The sequence below is a fragment of the Falco rusticolus genome, chromosome 3, assembly GCF_015220075.1.
Source record: "Falco rusticolus isolate bFalRus1 chromosome 3, bFalRus1.pri, whole genome shotgun sequence".
NCBI lineage: Eukaryota > Metazoa > Chordata > Aves > Falconiformes > Falconidae > Falco > Falco rusticolus.
Genome location: NC_051189.1, coordinates 109,052,470 through 109,072,545, shown reverse-complemented (window position 1 = coordinate 109,072,545; position 20,076 = coordinate 109,052,470). Strand labels below are relative to the sequence as shown.

At 48.8% G+C, this 20,076-nt stretch overlaps 1 protein-coding gene across 4 annotated transcripts in view; it reads right to left on the bottom strand.

The window, feature by feature from the left end:
• Positions 1 to 435: 435 nt before the first annotated feature.
• The window catches only part of USP48 (ubiquitin specific peptidase 48), a 30,584-nt gene continuing 10,943 nt past the window's right edge, over positions 436 to 20,076 (bottom strand). For 3 of the 4 annotated variants that reach the window (XM_037379676.1, XM_037379678.1, XM_037379680.1), the window contains 17 exons: positions 19,631 to 19,780; positions 16,866 to 17,066; positions 15,338 to 15,452; positions 15,056 to 15,186; positions 13,611 to 13,682; positions 10,413 to 10,537; positions 10,129 to 10,251; positions 8,214 to 8,275; positions 7,579 to 7,689; positions 6,800 to 6,930; positions 6,454 to 6,560; positions 4,219 to 4,323; positions 3,637 to 3,792; positions 3,300 to 3,425; positions 2,822 to 2,870; positions 2,569 to 2,595; positions 436 to 2,461 (listed from right to left, as the gene is read on the bottom strand). In XM_037379676.1, coding sequence (XP_037235573.1) covers positions 2,439 to 2,461; positions 2,569 to 2,595; positions 2,822 to 2,870; positions 3,300 to 3,425; positions 3,637 to 3,792; positions 4,219 to 4,323; positions 6,454 to 6,560; positions 6,800 to 6,930; positions 7,579 to 7,689; positions 8,214 to 8,275; positions 10,129 to 10,251; positions 10,413 to 10,537; positions 13,611 to 13,682; positions 15,056 to 15,186; positions 15,338 to 15,452; positions 16,866 to 17,066; positions 19,631 to 19,780 — 1,814 coding nt within the window. In that variant the 3' untranslated portion in view covers positions 436 to 2,438. The remainder of the gene's footprint in view (positions 2,462 to 2,568; positions 2,596 to 2,821; positions 2,871 to 3,299; positions 3,426 to 3,636; positions 3,793 to 4,218; positions 4,324 to 6,453; positions 6,561 to 6,799; positions 6,931 to 7,578; positions 7,690 to 8,213; positions 8,276 to 10,128; positions 10,252 to 10,412; positions 10,538 to 13,610; positions 13,683 to 15,055; positions 15,187 to 15,337; positions 15,453 to 16,865; positions 17,067 to 19,630; positions 19,781 to 20,076) is intronic. The other variant, XM_037379677.1, reaches the window with a different exon arrangement.

Here is a 20,076-nt window from a genome sequence, read left to right as displayed (position 1 = left end):
TCAAGACACACACACACACCCCCAACCCCCCTGACACCCAGGAGACACCCCCCCTCCCCCCCCAGCACCCAGGACACGCGTGACCCCCTCGGGACACCCCGGCTGGGGGCCCTCAAGGCAGGGCTGGCACCGTCCCCGCTGCCGGTGCCAGGGGCTGGCCGCGAGCCCCCCCGGGAAGCGGCTGCCCGGGCGATGCGCCAGCGCAGGGACGTGCTGGGGACACCCAACCAGCCCTGCAGCTGCCACCCACCCCCAGCTTCAACAGCAGCCACCCCACCAGCCAAGGGGGGGGGGAGCTCCCCGTTCCCGAGGGATCCCCCTTTCTCCCCCCCCAGACCCCGCATCCCTCTCCTGCGGCGACCCCGAGGGGATGCGCAGCCCTAACCCCCCCCACTCCCTTAGGCGAGGTGTCAAGAGCCACCACGGAGCACGGAGCACGTGTATGCGCTTTAATAAGGCTTCCACAGCTCAAATGACAATTTTAATCTGATAAATGTTTGCAAAGAACAGACAAAAGGGGGAACCGGGCCCGTCGGTCGCATCCTGTACCTGTGTCCCCCGCCAGATACGGCACCGCTGCCGCGCGCCCCCCCCCAGCCACCCCGCCCCGGCTCATTCCTCCCCACTGGGTTGAAAGACTCCGAATTTCACCATATTATAAGCTCGAGGAAGAGATATTTTGTAACGTGTTTTTTTTTAAAAAAAAAATTAACCGCAAATTGGAAAAAAAAACCCAAGAACCCCCAACAAAACGGAATTTCCAGGGAATATGTACACAAGCGAGTGCTTCCGTCTGGGAAGAAGAAAATCTCCTGCCCATTCCCGAAGGATGGAGCAGCTTTGGCGCACCGAATTCCTGCCGACGGTCTTTACCTTGGGAAAGAATAAGTGGATCCAACTGGCCCCCACCCCCCCTTGGAGGAGCTCCGGGGGTCCCCAAACGCCGGCTGCTTCACCCCCCATCCCATGGGAGCGGGGAGGAGGACGCGGAGCCCCGGCGCTTGGCTGTAGTTCTTCGGCTAAAAGTGAACATTTAAAAAACCCAGGACTGAGGGTGGCGGGAGGGGGTAACATGCCTCCCCCTCCCTGCTTCTTGCAGCCCCAAACTCCTGCGGTACTTAAAAAAAATAATAAAATAAACCCGATGTGGCAGCAACCCAACTCTCTGCATCACATTTTGCTGCAGAAACAAGTTTAAAAGGCTGAAAAGGAACAGGAAACATCTAACTTACGTTATTACAGAGAAACCACAACAGTGCCCTTTTTTTTTTTTTTTTTTTTTTTCTTTTCCTTTTTATCCTTTTTTAAGCCTGGAAGCGGTACGTTATTTCCTGCTACTAATAGGCAACGGGGAGAGATCCTTTCTGGGAGCTACAGATGTAAAAAAGAAGAATAATTAGTGCATTCCTGAAAAATGAGAATAGAAGGGGGGAAAAAAACCCCAACCCCAAGCTCTTCCCACAGGATACACAGCACCCACCGGCACCCACCCGCGCCCCCTTCGCTGTCTCCGCTTCAGGCTCCCCCAAGCCATGGGCACGAGCGCTCCTGGCAGTCCCCGGACTGGAGGAAAAAGATGTTATGAAAAGTCATTAAAATACCCCACGTTTCTTAAAAAAAAACCCCAAAAAACAAACAAATAAACCAAAACCACACCAACCCCCCCCCCAGTTCACAGAGCCCAGGTGGTTATTCCAAGATCATGGACCGTTTGGAAGTGAAGGCGAGCGGCTGGAGAGCCGGCGGGGGAGGCAGCTCCCGGCCCCCCCGCGCTGGAAGGCTTTCGGAGGCAGACCACAGCTCACGTTTTGGGTTAAACAGATGAAGGGTGGGTTGGTTTTTTGTTATTTTTTTTTCTTTTTTTTTTTTTTTTTTTGAAAGAGCTAGACATTCCTCACAAGTAACAATTTTTCTTGACTTCCATGCTGTACTGAAAGAGTAATAGTGGATCAAAGACAGGATTATCTGTAAGCAGGTTTTACGCCTAAAAGAGTTACTGGAGAACAGATCAAGATGTTTTTGATCTACTGGATTACAACCCCTTTTTCGGACAGATGAGCGCAGCGCAGGGTTGGAGTCAGGGAATACACGGGAATGCCTCCATCTCCCTCGCCTGCAAACACAACGCGCTCTTGCTGCTGCTAAACTTTCCAACCTTCCTGTTGCTTTCATTAAATACAAAATCGGGAACGCTCTCTTGAAGGCAGGGTGTCCTTCAGTGCAATCTGCTTTGACATAAGGCATTTTTTTTTGGGGGGTGGGGTGGGGAGGGGGGGCAGTCATTTCAGAATGGGTTTCTGCCTTCTGGAAGAGTCAAAGAGTTCAGTCCTGTATCCACCTTTTTTTTTTCTGTTTTTTTTTTTTTCTTTTAATGCCCTACCATGTCAAAATCCTCTTCCCTTCTGGTCACTCCTCTGTTGCCAACGGTTTGAAAACCATCAGTGTCCAAGTAAACCAGTCCCTGAGGAGAAAAGACAACGACCAAAAGATGATGATGCTTAACGGGATGAACTTAGGGGGCTTACATAAAGTCGGGGGGGGGGGGGGGAAACACCAACCCGGACGCACCTTTAAATCCTTCTTCAGGCATACAAACTGGGGACAGAAAGAAAAAAGCACGGTGTTAGCAGCCTCCCGACAGTTGTTTCTAGAAGCATCTTTTGTCTGAGCGGTGTTGTACCGCTGCACCTCCCCCTGACAGTGACAGCAAAGCCTCAGCACCTCCATTTTCTACCTTTACGTCCCAAATCCAACCTCAATTGGCCATCCATACCTCTCCCCCAAATCACAGCGCCTTCCCTGAACCCCAAATCCTCCTCACCTTGCATAACGTCGTCCATCGCCGCGTAATCCGCAATCGGTTCATCAGCCTGGGAAACAAAGCGGAGCGGGGGATTAACGAGCAAGCAAGCTCGTTGGGAAGTTCACGTGGAACTCCGGAGGGGAGCGGGGAACGAACGGCTCTCTTGCCCAAACACCGTCTGGGAACACCAAGGGAGGACTCACTCCCGAATCCAGCCCTGTTTTGGGCTGCTGTGCACGCAGCCCAGCAGCAAAGGCCAGCTAATAACTACTCTTGAAAAACAAGAATAAAACAAACCAAGAGGATTTTCCTCCTCCAAGAAGGAACTCCAGGGAGAAGTCATTAAATCAGGCGACCGAGCAGCCACGGGTCGGCACCTCTAGCACACAGTGGTTTTCACATGCCCCAAACCCACGTTTTCTCTTTGGTTGTACAAAAATCAGTTCCGTTCCCTGCTTCGTTCAACTTCATTTGAGCAGCCACACTCTCACGTTACCTTTAATAAAATAACGGACTCGGGGATGACTCCCAGGCTGCCGAGCGTTGCCGTGTCATCGCTCAGTATCTTCCCGTCGATCGACAAATTCTGGTCGAAGGGAGCAACTGAAAATGCATGCATGATCTGTGCCAACACAATGAGACACGCTGATTTTGTGCGGAAGGAAAAACAGCACTGCTGAGCTACAGACAAATACCACGTTCAGAAGAGCAACACACACCTTTCGATGCCACGTGGGATTTCAGACTTTCCCTCCATCCTCCCCCAGCCACGTGCTCCTGATTTTGTGTTTTCTTCCTCGAGACACAACTCGCTGGGAGGAAACCCCTCTTACCTGTATTTTCAGCTCTTTCAGCGTCTGATTAGCAGAAACAAGCAGCGCTTTCTCCCCTCTCACTTTCCGGTGCCGGGTGCTTCGTCTGATGCCTTGTTTTTGGTAAGTGATGTAGCTCTGGTGGGAGATCTTCTGGCGCTTCGCACCACCGTTGGTCTAAGAACAAGAGGCAAAAATCAGCCCAGGTTTGGGACTGGTGGACAATACAACCTCCCCCGTACCCCCCAGAGCGCGTTTTGGGTGACTCCGTCACGTGAAGGAAGGCGTGAAGCACTGAAAAGCCCCGTCAAAAGCAAACCACCGCATGCAAGCATCAAGAGGATGGCAGGACTCGCCTTGAAACCTCTGTTCCTGCTTCCAACGCTACGGCGGGGCGGGTAGCCAGCCAAGCGTGCAAGTCACCATCAATATTTCATCTCTCCAAAACCGAAGCGGTGGCATGGTGTGACCATTAAAATGACAACTTAAGACACTGCCGGGTTTGCCTGCCAGCAGTAAACAGAGGGCGGCAGCTACCCCGTCATGCTGACTCAAGAGGATGATGCAAAAACTAAGGAACCTGGTGGTGGTTTTGATCTCTACCTGGTTAAAATCTGGGTCTTGCTCCCCCTCTGGCTTGTTTTCCTCCCTTTCCTCTTCAGCTTCTGAGCTGCTCACGTTCAGCTCTGGAGCAGCATCCTTCATTACCTGAAGTCATAAAAATCATTCTCCGTAAGTAACCCGAAGGCCACAACCCAGACTTGTCACATCACGGCAGACAGCTTGCGGAGCCCTCCAGGATGCCACCTTGACCCAACGAACAGAGGGAGAGCAGGAACAGCCCAGCGATGGGCTCCCCACGCTCTGCAAAGTCCTCTCCACCCCTCCCCGGCGGCATCGAACCATGGGGGAATTTGGCTCAGGAGAACAAGCTCCTCTATTGAATTGCAGGTGCTTCCTGAGGCTCAGGGCCTACTCTCCTCTCCAGGCAAAGGGAAAGTCTCCAGGGGCCTGGACTGATTTCTTTCCCATTAGCTGGCTGCTTCTCTGGTTCATCTAAGTGTATTACAAAAGCCCTAACACAGAGAAAGGAATATTATCTGTAAATTAGACACTTATCCATCCCTGCAGCAGGCCGACAAGAGGCACTCAGCACCATTATTTATGGGTCTGGAGGTTGTAAGTAAATGAAATCTAAATAATTTACACCAACAGATAAATAACAAGGATGTTCGGTTCTGTGTAAGTCACTCCAGGAGGCACGGATCTGCCAGATGTGAATTCACATCTATGCTTTGGCTGGAGCTGGGGTTTGCAGGAGCCCAGGAGACTGGCGCGCTCTCCATCCTGGATGCCCGAGAGTTGGCTTCTCCGTCAACGTTATTTGCAATTAATGATGCAACTGCAGCTCCCAAACATTCAGCACCAACCACAGCCTCCCCAGAGCCCTCCGGATTCCAGCAGTGCTGCCTTATGCTGATTTTATACAGGCGTGGCTGCCCTCCCGCAGCAGCCGCCAAAGGGGGTACCTGGGGGTTGCAGGGGCCGGGGGGGGAAGAGCAGGGGCGAGGGGATGGGAAACGCTCCCCGGCTTTGCAAATGGAAAGCAGCAGGGAAGGAAGCAGCGGCTTCGAGTGCCGCCGTCCTCGCTGGCGGTGCTGCCGCGCTGCTGGCAGGCATTATTGCTGCTTCGCATCTCACCGAGACTGCCCTGCTAATGAGGGATCTTGCAGGCGAGCGCTCGCCCCCTCGCTCCAGCTCCAGCTGCTCAGCAAAGAATAGCTGCCTGTTTTTTGCCAGCCCCACACGTGTGAGCACAGTCCTGTCCAGCACCAGCAAAAAGAAAAAGAAACCCCCACCCCTCCTCTGCACCAGAGCCAAGATACAGCCTCGGGATTCAGGCTTCCAGACAGGCTGAAAACCCAGAGCTGATGGCTCAGGACCGTGCTGCGTGCTCTGCATCTCGCAACTGAGGTGGAAACCCATCCAGCCTCCGGTGCCCCACGTTCTCCGGGCTCCTGCTCCTCCCTTTCATCGGCAGGGAGGAGGAAATCAATGACAGGCAAGAACACCCCCTCCACCACGCTGCTAAGGTGCAGGGAACATCTTTATCTGAGTTTCTGATGAGCCTTCGTTTCCCCCTTAAAGCATAAAAGAAGCCCTAAGGAGGAAGAATTACTGTAACCAGCTGTTGGGGACCTGTAAAGTCAATTCCAAGCCTTGTATGGATCCCTTAAGACACCAGTAAAGCAGAGACATAATTCACAGCTTCGTAGGGGATCCTGAAAACCATCTTCAAGTTCCCCGCTATTTCATCAGCATGGAGGTTAAGAGCTTATTTCTATCTAGGAATAAATGTCACTTGAGCAACCAGGAAAGGAAATGACAACTATTGGAGAGGAAGGCAAACAAGTAGAGCCCGGTAACACAATTATGAAGACAGAAACGGTTACAACATTGCCTAAAATAATCAAAGCTGGGAACACCTGTGATGATACCTGATACTGCAAAGCGTTAGGTTCGGCAAAAGGAAACCTCAAGACCAAATTTTCAGAACAGCTACTGCCAGGATTTTTCCTATTTACTATTTTTGCCAAAGCGACAGCTCCCACGAGCCGCAGAGCTGGGTGCTTTTTGCCCACAGCAAGCGGCCCTGCTCAGCACCACCATCACAGACCACCCGGCATCCCCAACAGCAGGTCCCAACCCTGCGGGGACGCGGCAGGCTGCAACAGCCTCCTTGCTGCCACGCTCGGATCCTTATTTGGGTACTTGGCACGGTTTCCATTAAATGAAACGGAGCCAGGATGAGCAAGGACGGAGGGAGAGAGCCCATACCTTTTTATTATCCACCACTTTATGGATGTAGATGGTTGCTTGGGTGTACTCACGCAAGTCCCGCTGCTGTTGGCATAACAGCCCTTCTCTGCACTCTGGACAGAGTTCTGGGGAGGCACAAAAGAAAAATGCATTTAATTGCTTCAGCTCCTCGGAGACACCTGCCCGATGCCTCTCACCACTAACCCAGAGCGGATCACATAACCGGGGGCATCTGCCAAGCTCCATGTTTACCACTCAGATCCCCTTAGATCTGATCCTTTATCCGAAAATGAGCCATTTCCCAGGGAGCTGGCACTAATTAGCAAAAGAACAGAGCACGGACAGCAGCAGAAGATTCACTCACGGGGCTCGGAGGTGTAAAGTGCGCTCTCGGGGTCCGCCCTGTCAGCTTGCGTTCGGGTGATTTTGATGACATGATCCACGACGAAGAGTTTTTGAATCCTCTCCCACTCGCTGGGCCATATTAGAGCTATACTGTGCAAAGGAACAAGAACATGCTTTATGACATAGAAATGCCAAGCCTCGAGCTTCTGAAAGCCTCTCCCCCCCCCTTTTTTTTTAAAGTCTCTCAATGAAAGAAAAGCTGCAAAATCAATCCATAACTCCAGCTACACGAGAGGGCCTGTACGCCCAAGACAGAAGCAAACAGTAGCGTCTTATTAGTGACGCTGTTCTGCTCCAGTCACGCCGGAGGGAGGATGGAGGAGGAGAGGAGCGGAAGATCTGCTACTTTTAGTGCTGCATCACTGCAGAAGCTACGCTACGGAGCATGAACTCCAGCCCAGTGTCCAGTGCTCCAGGGGCAAGTCTCAAGGAAAGCAGATCACAAGGAAGCTGGGTGTGCCTATGCCCCGGTCACGTTCAGGGTAGTTTATTGTTAGGAACTAGCCAAGCTGAAGTCAGCTCTCTTTTTTCCCCAACCCAGCATCCTTTGACAATTTTGGTCTTGCCTTGTGTGAAGGCTAAGGTGGGTCTGAGAAAGCCTATGTGTTGATTTTGTTTTAGCAAAAGCATTTGCTCCTCACGTTGCTGCAGCTCAGCGAGCCTCCGGGACCGTTCCCTGAGGCTCGGGAGAGATGAAGGCACCCGGCACAGGCAGACATGTGAAGAGAAGAAACTCACAGTTTGGAGTCTTCTTTGGTCATGGAAGCATAGGTGAACATGAGGCCCCCGTGGGGGCAGAGAAGAGCGCTGTTTCCTACCGAGGACACGGGACTGCATCGCGTCGGCCTCCTGCGTGGGCAAAGGAAAGCGGTTTGCAAAGCTTGGTCCGGTTATTTCACCAAAACCCCCACAACTCTGCAGGCAGCCAAGAAGAAATGGCAGGTGAGTATTTACAGAAGTCATTCCAACAGGGAAGATGAAACTACTGCCGACAAGGAAATCAGATCTGTGTTCCTGTGCGTTGCAAAATTACTCTCCTATCTTGCAGAGATTTCCATCTCCTACCACCAGCAACCCATGGAAACAGGACTGAGCAGTGACCTTTGCCTAAGATACAGCTCCAGACAGAAGAAAAAAACTAATCAGGTTACTATCTAATCCAACCATCTGGTTAAGACACAGTAAACAAGGAAATTCAGTTTCTTACAACGTATTACAACTGATACAAGTCCTGCAAGACCCAGCTCTTCCTTGTTTCCGCAAGGGCAAACCGCAGGCAACTACACACCGCAGCGGGATTCAAAAGCAAAATCGTTATCCACGGCCCACCCCAAAAAGGAATAAAAAGCACCAAAACCCTCAAGCCAACTTACCTGACAAATTTCCTCCATTCTTCTACAAAGAACTGTGAAACAATATACAGCTCATCTGTCTCCTGGAGGTGAAAAGAGGGAAAAAAGGGATCTCTTTTTAATTAATCCAACAAGAGAGAAGCGATGACTGTTCAGCTTTTTCTGCAGCGCTCGTTCTCTTTGAGACCTCCGTGGTTTTACCATGACAACTCCATGCAACTGCACTGGGAAAGCCAAGTAAAATAATTTGGGATCAAGTACTAAGCACTTCCATTACTAATCTTGTGTTTATTGCAAAGTTAGTTTAGCTTTAGATCCAATTAGCTTTAATTCAGCAGGAAACGGTCATTTCCCTTGGAGCACCTAAGACCCCCCAGCACCGCATCTCCTCTCGCCAGGTACTCAAGGTCTAAAGCAGATGCACCCCACGGGTGTGGGGCAAGACAAATCCAACCTGCCTCATTTGCTTCACCCATCGTAATCCAGGAGTTTCTCCTTTTGGCAGCAGCACGGTCCAAAGCCACAGCTGTGCACCCCACGAGGCAGTGGTTTTAGGATGAATTGTTTTCCTGTCCCAACTGATTTGCCGTTAGCTAAGTCTGCTCCTGGGCAAAGAAACCACCGAGATCCTAAGAGCTGGGTGACAAAATCTCTTCCGTGCTCACCTATCCCCACCAGTTTCCCTAATGCAGATTTAAGGGCTCACTCCATCTTTCTGCAGGAAAACTCAATACACCTGAGGAATATATATGTATTTTTTTTCAATCTCCCTTCATGCCCTCCAGATCAAACCGCTCCTCTTACTTTCTTCTCCGAACCTCCACTGTTTTGGACCCGGAAAACTCAAAACGCTCGGGGGAATGATCCTTAGCTCTTTTTTATCAGGCTCCCTTCGGAAATTCAAAGAGAGCAGAAGACGTAGCCTAACTGCCTGGAGAGACCTTCATATTTTGAGCTGACCCATGGTGATGGGCTCCAGCTTTCCAGCACCTACTCCAGCTACAAAAGCAGACCCAACCAGATACCACCCTTTAAATACCATCAATAGGACCTGGTAGGTCTCCAGCTCAACACAGAACATTCCCCATTTAAACCCTTCCGGGGCTCCCCAGTTCCGAGACGTGGATCCATATTGACCTCAATAGTTATTCACGCTGGAGAAGGCACCCAAGAGTGGCAAGGTGCCCTCACATGTAGGAGCAACAGAGGCAGACACCTGCCAAAGCACCTTGGCACGATTTAGGAGTCAATCATTAATCAGTGCTGCGAGACATCCAGGAGCCAAGGCATGGAGCCAACAGCTCGTGCCATTTCTTTTGAGCTGCCTCGAAGCTCCAAGAAAGTCCTGGAGAGAGAACTGCACACTTGTACCAGGGAGAAGCTGGTAGGAGAGGTCTTGCACGACTGCTGCTTCTATTTGCAGGACTTCAGCATTTAGGGAAGCTCCCACTGACCTCTCAGGATGCAGGAGGATGCTGGAGCACACGTGAATTTTGTCTGATCGGTGGCAAAAGCCTGGCCAGCACGGGAAGGCAGACGGAGGGCGGTGGAAAGCCACCTCCACCAGCACAGCCACACCGTTCTGGTACTTCTAGGGGCGGACGTAAACACAGCAGCAATACAGTCACTGCTTATCTAGCTGACTCCAGGCCAGCGACAGCTCTGCTGGCACACGAGCCATTCTCAAGTATCTTTAGCAGGGCTTTGTGCCAGCACAGCTAATCGGGGGAAATCACACCTCGGCACAACACACGTGTAAGCTCTGCTGGCACAGGCTCCCCAGCACAGGCACGGTCTCACTTGGACAGAGTGAACGATTAGCAGGCAGTCTCTCTCACAGGTGGAAAAGAATTTCTAAGGGAGAGGGATAAAAGCTAATAAAACCCGCCTCCAAGCCCTGCTGCATTCCCCTGGACACCCTCCATCCCGGCCGTACCTGAGGCCAGCTGCCCAGGCAAGGCCTGCATTTATCATGGAACAGGTTCTGGAGAGAAGTCTTCTGCTCGCTGGCCATCATCTTGTGCAGAGCTTCGTTCTCCTCCCCTTCGCGCTCCAAAATCTGCACGGAACAGTGAATTACACCACAGCTTCAGTTCCCAGCTGCTATTAAAAGGTGACATTACCTTCTTCCACGCTGCACTAAGTCGTATTAAAAAGAAAACCAGAAATATGACCACGCTATTTACAGTCAACACAAGGGTAATGTTATCTGGCAAATACCTTGCACTGGGAACAGCACTCTTTGTTATTTGGAAATTCAGGGGCCTTTGGGAAATATTGCTTGAGTTTCTCCCAGGCTTCCTTCGAAACCACCCTCCGTTCGTTTTCGGAGATGCACAGGTCACCTGCAGAGAGCCAAGAGAAGGGCTTTGGTCTCGATGTGCTCAGTGATGTTTTGCAGCCCTAACTAGATTTAGGAGATTACGGGGTATAAATGTGGGGGAAGATATTCACGCACTTATCAGCCAACACCATGTCAGCAAAAAAGAGCACAACCAACACACAAAGTCACCTTCAACTTCTTTATCATTTCCTTGTTTAGACAGGAGAAGAAGAAAAAAAAAAAAGACTTTAATTAATAAAAACATCCTTTAGGTTTCAAACCTCATGAACCAAGCAGCCGATCAAATACAAGCGGTGGTAGAGAGATGCTTGGGAAAGCGTGGACAAGCCACAGAGGGCACAGGGCTACTGTCTTCTGATCTTGGCTATCCATAGCTACACATTTTTATGGTGACCCCATTTAGCAAGCTGCAGGCTAACCCCATGCCCCTTGACACAGGATCCAGGTGCTTTCCATGCTCTTAAAGAAGAAAATTACTGCTGTATAATCTCAGATGGCTTTACGTGCCCTCACTCAAGCACTTCATAATCTGCAAAGGCCAGATTTTGCACCCTAGATCTGCTCTAGGGAATAACTGGGGTGTGAAGATATGAAACAAGGTTTACCAGCTATCCCCCTGATGACTTGCCTGCTGTATTTATTTATCCTGATGCTCAAGTCGCTCAAAAAAACCACCCCAAGAATGGTTTAATGTGAGGTATTTGTGCTTGTCTTGTCATTTCAGCAACAGAAGCAGCAAAAAAGTCATGCTCACGCCTATGGACACCACGTGAACGCATGACGACACGCGCTCCAGAGGACAAACAAGGCTTGGGAGAACTGGAAAAGGCTCAGGGATCCAACCAGCCACCTGCCTGCAGGCTTGGTGATGGCCAAGGGGAAACCATAACCCCGTGTCCCTGTGAGAGAGCAGCTGGGAAGTCAAGGCATGGCTGTGCTACGTGCAGTTGCAGTGAGAAAGAAGTGGAACAATTGTTGCAACACCGAGATGCAAACCAGATTTGGATATGGCACGGGAATATTCATGCCTTGACGTGGATTTCACCAGCAAGAGGGAAGCCAAACAGCAACCGCCAAGTTGTGGTGCTGAGCTGGGTCCAGCAAAGGGCACAATACCTTATTATCTCCTTTTCTATAGCCTGAAGAGCTACAGAAAGAAGACCGAGAGAAAAGGCTCCTTCCTCCCCACCCTCTGGTAGCTCTTTAACATTACAAGCAGCTCCTCGGACCAAGCCTCCTCGGACTCCTCAGCCAAGCCTGGATTACTGCCAGCCCTGAAGGGAAAAAATAGCAACACTCCCCCCCTGCTTTTCCTCTAATAAACAAAGATCAGGCTGGACTGCTTCGATGCAGCACTTGGCCACTAGCTCTTCATCCAACACGACCAAACGGTCCAGCTTTACCATATGAGGTGGCAGCGCCAGGCTCCTTTCCAGAGCCAGCAAGGATGAGGAAAAAACCTAACAAGCTTGTACAAATAAGTGCCTTGACAGCGCTCGATTAACGAAAACAGATTAATATGAAACAGATTAATGAGTGAAAGAGGTGGAAATATCAGACCTGGGCATGCAGGGAACAAGTGCTTTGCCATCTGGAAGAAGATGATCCTAACCGCTGCTGACTTGGTTTCCCCCTCCCACTGTCCATGGACATATTTTGGGCACCGACATCAAAGTCTTAACCTGGTATCTGGAAAAACTTAATTCGCTGGGGTAAGGCAGCTATCAAAGAGCGAGAAATTGCAGCAAAGATGCAAAGGGACTTCTTAAGAGAACGCCCGGATGGCATTTCTGGAGGCCAGCCAGACCTCACAGATAAAGCGCTGTTTTTTCCAGCTCCTACCCAAGAAGGCAGGAACTCCCTCCGTGACAAAATTAAGGCTTGTAGGACCAACTACAGATATGCTGATACACTCCAGAGGGAAATTTTTAAGGTGGAAAGGTTGTTTTCCGTGAGCCATCAGAGGTTAGCTCAAGATGATGAAACACGGCCTGTCAGCAGCCCCCATCCCATATTTAATATTATTTATTCTGATATGACCCAAAGTCACAGATCAACTAGCAATTTACCAGCAGAATATTTTCAAAGGCCTACTGGCCTATTTTTATCACGTCTGGCTACATTAAATATTTCATCATCATGCTGCATGCTTTTATTTAACAGCAGCAGCCTCCCGGCAATGGGAAATACAGCGTTAAAGGCTCTGAATAACAGCTAAAGGCGTGACAAAGTGCTTAAACAGTCTGCCTTAAAATGAGGCTTTATCAAGCCATTACTCTACATCCTTGATTAGCCTTGATGACAGGAGGCCTGTTGCTAATTTATGGCATGTTTCTTTCTTACTAGGAACAAGATCAAGCATCCCTGGCAGTGAAATTGATGCATACAAACAGGAGCTTTCTGGAACAGTTACGTCTGGGAGTGACAAACAAGCTAAAAAAGTGAGACTCAAAACAACCAAGGTAGCCAAGGATGTACTTAATGAACCATCACTTAGCAAAACAACAAACATCCGGACAAAACCTTATGTAAACGGACACCAAAGCACAGCAGGTTGGTAAATCGATATCCTTAGTGGTCCCAGCCACTTGCAGATTAGCCTGTGTTACTACAGTTGTTAGGGAAGTGCTCCCGGTTTAATGTCAACGAAGCGAATAAATGGGATACTGTCAGCTTGCACCCTGACTGATTTACACCAACTGTTTTTCTCCGAATACTTGCAGAGCTTCCAGGCGGCTGCAGATCCTGGGTGCTGTGCTTGCTCCATCACGTTGCTTCGTTAGGGCCAGGAAGAGATGCTCCCTTCCGCAGCCCAGCATTCCCAGCAGCATCCAAGCAACCCTGCATTTACACCCCTTTCGCTGCCTTACAAAATTTGGATTGCAACGTGATGGCGTGCTTGCAAATAAACCCTCAAAGTCTGAGGGTCAAGAAACACCAGGAAAACGAGAATGAAGCACATTTCTTCAGTAACTACTCATGTTGGCCTTAGACGGAGCAAAGGCTACAAGGTTAATGTCTTGAGCAGCGGGCAACAACAGATATATTCAGCTCCAGCCCCCGTAGAGACTTACCATGTGGGCAAACGATGTCTTCATTAAAATTTAACTCCTCTTCCTCTTCTCTCTTATCTTCATTTGATTCATCTAATAATAAAAAAAAACCCAACAAAAAACCAAGAAGATTGCACAGAGTTCCTCTCCCAAGGAAAGAAAAAGTCTTTGGGGGAAAGGAGCACGGTTGCCTTTCAAATTGCAGCAAAACCCTTAAACCAGGGGAAACTTTGGAAGGAAATTTGTTATTCTCAAATGTCTTGGCCTCTGGGCAGGCGGGATTACAGCCTACAGGCCATGTAGGAGGGCTTTGAAGTGCATGGAGCACAAGCCGGTCCTTTGTGAGATTACAAAGGATGCATTTGTTACGGCTAAAGCACCACAGGGGTTCCCTGCTCCCAGAGATCTCTGAGTTTAACCTAAACACAAGTCTAGGTAAGAGCACAGGGAGCAGAAACCTTCCTGGCAAAATATTAGTCTGCTCTTTGCCTCGAGGATACTGATTTAAAACAGATGCTGCCTGACAAACTGAGGAGGAGCCTGCCAGGGGTTTGACAAGCCCCACAGTGATGTATAAATTATAGTTAAGAACCACAGCTCCAAAGACAAAAGCACTGGCTACTGAAATGGAGCATCATAAACACAATAATGTGTCAGTAAGAGTCTCTAACGACCTGCCTAACGAGCAAGTTGGCTTGTGAGTAACTCAAATGTACTACTGGGAGTTGCAACCTGTTGTGAAACCAAGGTCACTGCCAAGGAATGAGCAGCATTCACTCAGCACAGAAGTACCCTTTTCTCAATGAATGGTCCAAGGGCAGCGCCAGCTTACAGATATTATCAGGAGGGCTGTGGTGCTCTCCAAGCCTTCAAGCCCAAGATCGATGCCATTAGCCCATCATCTCCACTTCCATTCAGACAAGCTTCTGGCCCTCTCAACAAAATATCCAGTTTCCAAAGCTTTAAAGAGCAGAAGGCCAATAAAAAAAAAAGCCATCTATTCTCAGAGACTGATGATGTGGGCAGAGAAGAGAGTTCAATTAATGATTTTTTTTTTTTCTAAGCTGTGTTTTCCCAGTGCTGCTTTACCAGCTGTGCTGTTTCATCCAGACCTTTGCAATAAACATCTTCATCCCATCCCCAAGGTAATTTTCATGGTTCTTCCTCCCTGTGCAATTTCATTCAGATAAAAGTGGATGAAAAGATCGTGTGTCTGGGGCAATAATTTTACAAGGCTTTGTAAAAGTACTTATTACCTCATCTTCTTCTCTGGATATGAATATCACCCAGCAGTTTCGAAGTTCATCACCTAAAAAGCTCCTTAGAATAAGAAGCTTTTTATTTGATTTATTATCCTTTCCTCCCTACTTATACAAGGGAAGCAAAACAGCTACAGGAACACCTGATGTGTCTAGTGTAGGAGGTATCAGTCGAGAGCTGGTGGGTCTCTACAACAGCAGAAGTACCTTTGTTTTGTGCGTTTCCATTCATTTTTCCGTTACTGTGCTCTGTGTCTTCATCTTGTTCATTTAATTGCTCCAGAGCCAACTGACGCCAGCTCCGCAAGGATGCCTTTCCAACCCAGAACCCATCGTTCCTGCAGAGAGAGAACAGCGTTGGCAACAGGAATCACAACTCCATTCTCCTTCGGAGCCCGAACAGTAAAATCTTTAGGAAAAAGCTATTTAAGCGCTTCTAAAAAAAAAATAGATCTCCGACAATATTTGAAAGCATTGGGACTTACATACCCCTTGACTGTTATCTTCAGCAAGTTTGTAACGGTTTTGTAGTCTTCATTTAACTGGTTTTTCAGTCGCAGGATTCGACACCTTTCTACCACGCAGTCCTTGCAAAGTGCTTTGACTGGGGTGGGGGGAAAAAAGAAACACAATTTATTGCATGTGCGGCTGAGCTGCTCCCTGGTTTGAATGCACCCAGACAGGTGCCTCATGACGGGTGATTTCACAACTAAAAAGGAGATCCCTGGGGTTACTGCCGGATCAGGCCACATTTCAAACTGAAATAAGCGTAAAACGCTTCCATTGAGGTGCGATCTGTTCCTCCAGCTTCACAGCTCTCTATCGCTGGTATCAACGGTTTGCAACTACAGCTGCGAGCCAGGTCATGCCAACACACAGCCACAGGACTCAATAGGCAGGACGGTTTAGGCATATGCAAGGGAAAAAACCCCACAACAAAACCCGTATCGTGGCACTTTGCCAGTTAAACCCAGAAGAAAACCCCCTCCTGCAAAGCTACACCGGACCAACAGGAGTGGAAACGCTACAGCTGCCGCGTGTATTTTCATCTGGGAGCAAGGAGGGTCGCATCCAGGGAAGCAAGTCAGAGAACGCAGCACGTCCACCCATCCCTCCCAGCCGTACTCAACAACAACAAAAAAAAACCTGCAGGCAACCTTCCAGTCGACTAATAAATGTTGGCCTGTTTTTTTCACAAAGCCTGCCTGCGTCACAGCACTTTCTGCTGGTTGTGTTTCGTCCCTATAAGCTCCTAGTAGGAGCTGAGCTAATTTGGTCTCAGTGGGAGTTATTGAGCTCATTTATAAAAGAAACTAAGCCTGGGGCTTGATTAAGGGATGCCCAAAGACTGCAGGGGCTGAGCTGACCCCAAAAATCAAAATGCATGACAGATGCCTGCAACACAAGCACATAGGCTAACAGGTAGGTGCTTCGCCAGAAGGCAGCTCAGGAGAGGCTGGAGGTGAAAGACAGTACAGGATTTTCTTGGCCCGCACACATCCGTGCTGCTCCGGAGTGCGGGCTGCTGGCAAGAGGCAGCACAGATCCACATGCTCCACGAAACACTGCCCACGCAGGATCTGTAGGTGCTGCAGGCACAGAAAGTAATTTTCAAGAGTCTCGGGGGTTGCATGTGCAAGTTTTGTTATTTTCTAGAATCAACTTCATAAAAACCTTCCAAGTATTATGTTTGCTAACCTAAGTGCACCATTGCTTTCTCAGAAATTCCTCCATGCACAGCTCTTCCCAGACAGAGCAAAACTCCAGTACAAAATAGTCCCTGCAATCAGACTTAACTGTATCTGTTTGAATGCTAACCTAATTAAGCGATACTAAAAAAAAAAAAAAAAAAAATCACCCAGAAATAACAGCACAGCATAAAAGCTATGTGCAGAAATTAAGTTACGATGAGAAAGGATGGCTCAAAATGGTGCTGAGATCAGAAAAAGGCTCTAAAATACATCCAGCACACCAGAAGGTGACTTGGGAGAGGGCATTTTCTAGCCCAACACCTTACCGTTCAGCCGGGGCCCTCCTCCGTATCTCCTGTAGAAGAAGTCAGCCACGTACTCCGATATCCTCTTCATAATGGGTATTTTATCCGGATGGAGCTTGCCGTGTGAGCACAGGCAGGCTGTGTTATCTATAGGTTTTGGAGGAGTAGACTCATCCAGCCATTTCTGCAGCCATTCAAGAGAGATGAAGTCATACGGGGAACCTGGGAGGGGAAAAAACATCAAGAGAAACAAGCCCGTGCACGTCAGCTAAGACACAATACAGCAGATGGTATTTTATAATTACCCTGATATTCAACAGTACTTTTAAAAATTAACGGGCTATCACTGTTGATTAAATCTCTGCGGTACAAGTTTATAAACATCAGATACAGCTTCCCCTGTCCAATTCTCATCTTGGCATCGCAGATTGAGAAGACAGGAGCTACGTGAAATGCAGATATGCAAGAAACAAGAATTCAAGCACTCAATATGAAACAGCGGAGCACTCCAAGTAGGAAAGGGAGGGCTTTGGGGGCTTACTGGTGAGGAAAGGGGAAGGTTTTCCTATTGCCCATCGAGGGACAGATATACAGTATTTAAAATGAAAATATTTAACATTTATCATCATATATTAAAAGGCTCTTTCTATAACAGAGCGAGCTCACAAGGGTAAACTGAAAAATAAAAGGCAGCAACAGCAAAACAGACAAGGTCACCATTCGCCTCATCCCTTCAGCGCCCAAAACTTCAGTGTTATTCTCGGCTGCTCTTACAGCCCTGGGCGAGAAACACTCGTGCATTTGAAGATTTCCAGAGCAAACAGAAACATGCTCAAATTTTTTAGGGTGAGCCCCGTTTTTTTTGAAACAGAGCAGCAAGCTCGCCCTTGTTTGCTCAAGGAGAAACACCCTGCACAAAGCCAAGGCCCAGGAGCGGGTCAGCGCCTGTATGAGCGGTGAAATAACTTCGGGTGAATCCCCTATATTTCAGTATCAAGACCAAGTATCAATGTGCAAAACCTTCTGTAAAGGTGACTGGGTAATTAGGAGGCAATTAACCCCATTCTGGGCTGATGGGAGGAGGGCAGCTCTGAAACGAGGGGGAACGTAACCGTTAGATCTATTTCTCAAATGGACACAAATCCTTCATGTTTTATACAAAGGAACAACAGAGAAGCTACAGGAAAATGCTATGTCTTCCAGCTTGCACTGGATCTTTGCAAAGCTGGGCTTCAAACCCTCTTTTCCTCTGCAGCATAAATGAGTGGTATTTTCATCTTATGCAACGCCATCAGAGATACACAGCCATGACCTCCAGAGAATTGCAACGCTGTCAGAAATGGTTTGCTAGTTTGGGATGAAAGCTGCCTCCCCCGGAAAGTACGTTTTTCTGGGGCAGTCTACACAAAGCTGGCAGAAAACGTGTCTGCACAGCTGCAGAGAGAGTCCCAAGCTCCTGCGGGATCGAACCCAGAGCAGCGCTGGAATAATGCTGCCTCCAGCTGTGCTAGCAAGCTGCTGTGCCCAGGAGGACGTGCCCAGCAGCAGGCAGTGGGTGCCCCCAGTACAGTGCTTCAGGTCCCGCCACCCTCAAACTGGGGCAGAGGAGCTCTACCTGCACTTGTAAAAACCCATCTTTTTGAGATGTATTCCTCTGTTGTCTTAGAAATGCTGAGAGCAAACTATTCTGTTCTGCTAAGGGGGAGAGAAAACAACAAGAGTTGGGCTGGTTGCTCCTTTTTAATGGTGACTCACGGCGGATTCATAGCTCCACCACAACTTTGATTTAACGGTGACATTTTAACACGGCTCAGACTCACAGAGACTCGGCAGGATGGGCTGCGACAAACTCCTGTTCGTGAGTGAAGCGCCTGTTGTCTGCAAACTCGGGTTCATAAATTGAAGAGGCAGACATTTACAGGAGCCAAGGAGTCTGCCGTTTGGCTAGTCGAATGTTGCTGCTGGTTCTCAGCACCAAGCAAGGAATATTAAAGCTGAATGTCAAATTTTCTAACAGGCTACACAATTAAACAGGGTTAAAGTCTTTACAGATTTCCTGGAGTTTTTAGGAGATGCACATAGGGGAGAGAAGTTCCATCCATGCTGGATGGGCCAAGCAAGTGCCCCTGCACGTGTTTGGAAGGAGATGGGAGAGGAAAACAAGGTGGAGAATAAAAATCCTCGTGCCCAGACGTGCTAAGGCAGCAAGACACAAGGAGTAGCAGGAAAGGATTAACCCCAGCCATTCATCAGGCTGACTACGAAGCTTAGACACGGAACTCTGAAGCGCTGGCAGGGATGAATCAAACCATTTTCTGCTGGAGGTCAGGCATTCTTGTACCCTGTTACCTGCTGATTAATTTGGATCAACAGCTCCCAAACTTGCTGTGAGTTGGCAATTTGAGACTGGCCAGTTATTCTGCCTCGATGCCAGTAACCGCTAACGAGACGAGCTGCTCACCAGGCAGAAGAAAACAGTCACAATGCATGGAAGCACACAGGAGACTGACTGATGGGGAAGGAGGGAGAGGGAATTAACGACGCCAGAGGCCACGAGAATGAGTAAAAAAGGAGAAAAATAGGTTAAGGCAGAAAAACAAGAGAGGGAAAGCAAATCCTAAGCATGCAGCAACAATAGACAGCCATCGCTTTCCTCGTTTGAGAGGGTTACAGCTAATGCCTTCCAGCGAAGTGCAGGCCACAGAAGAGAGTTGTGGGTTAGTCACAAAACAGTACTAATCTTAACAACGGTCTACTAGAAAATACTACCACAATATCTTACAGACCAGCTTCAGCGGGTAACCTTTTGTAGAGCTCCTTCACCTCTTCGTGTTTGATTTTGCCTCTGGCCACGCTCTGTTTGCGCATCTCAGCCATTTCATTGCACCACTCCTCAAACTTGCAGTTATCGCGCTCTACCAGCTCCTGCAGAAAAGCTGTTGGGAAGAAGAAAAAGCAGTCATTTTAAAGGAAAAGGCCAATTATGTTAATCATCCCTGCGATCGGTTAACTGGGGGATAACGAGCAAGCCTAAAAATTACCCCACGCAGCAAATGACATACGAGGTTTTCCCGACAGCCCAGTGCATGGACGTTGCTCTCTCCAATATTTATGGTTGTAGATGATTAAATGCAACTGTCCTGGGCAATACAACGGTGCCCAAGAAAATAATTTACTCGGGGTTGGTTGCTGCATTAAGAGAGAAACCCTTTGCTTGCTAACAAGCCTACGC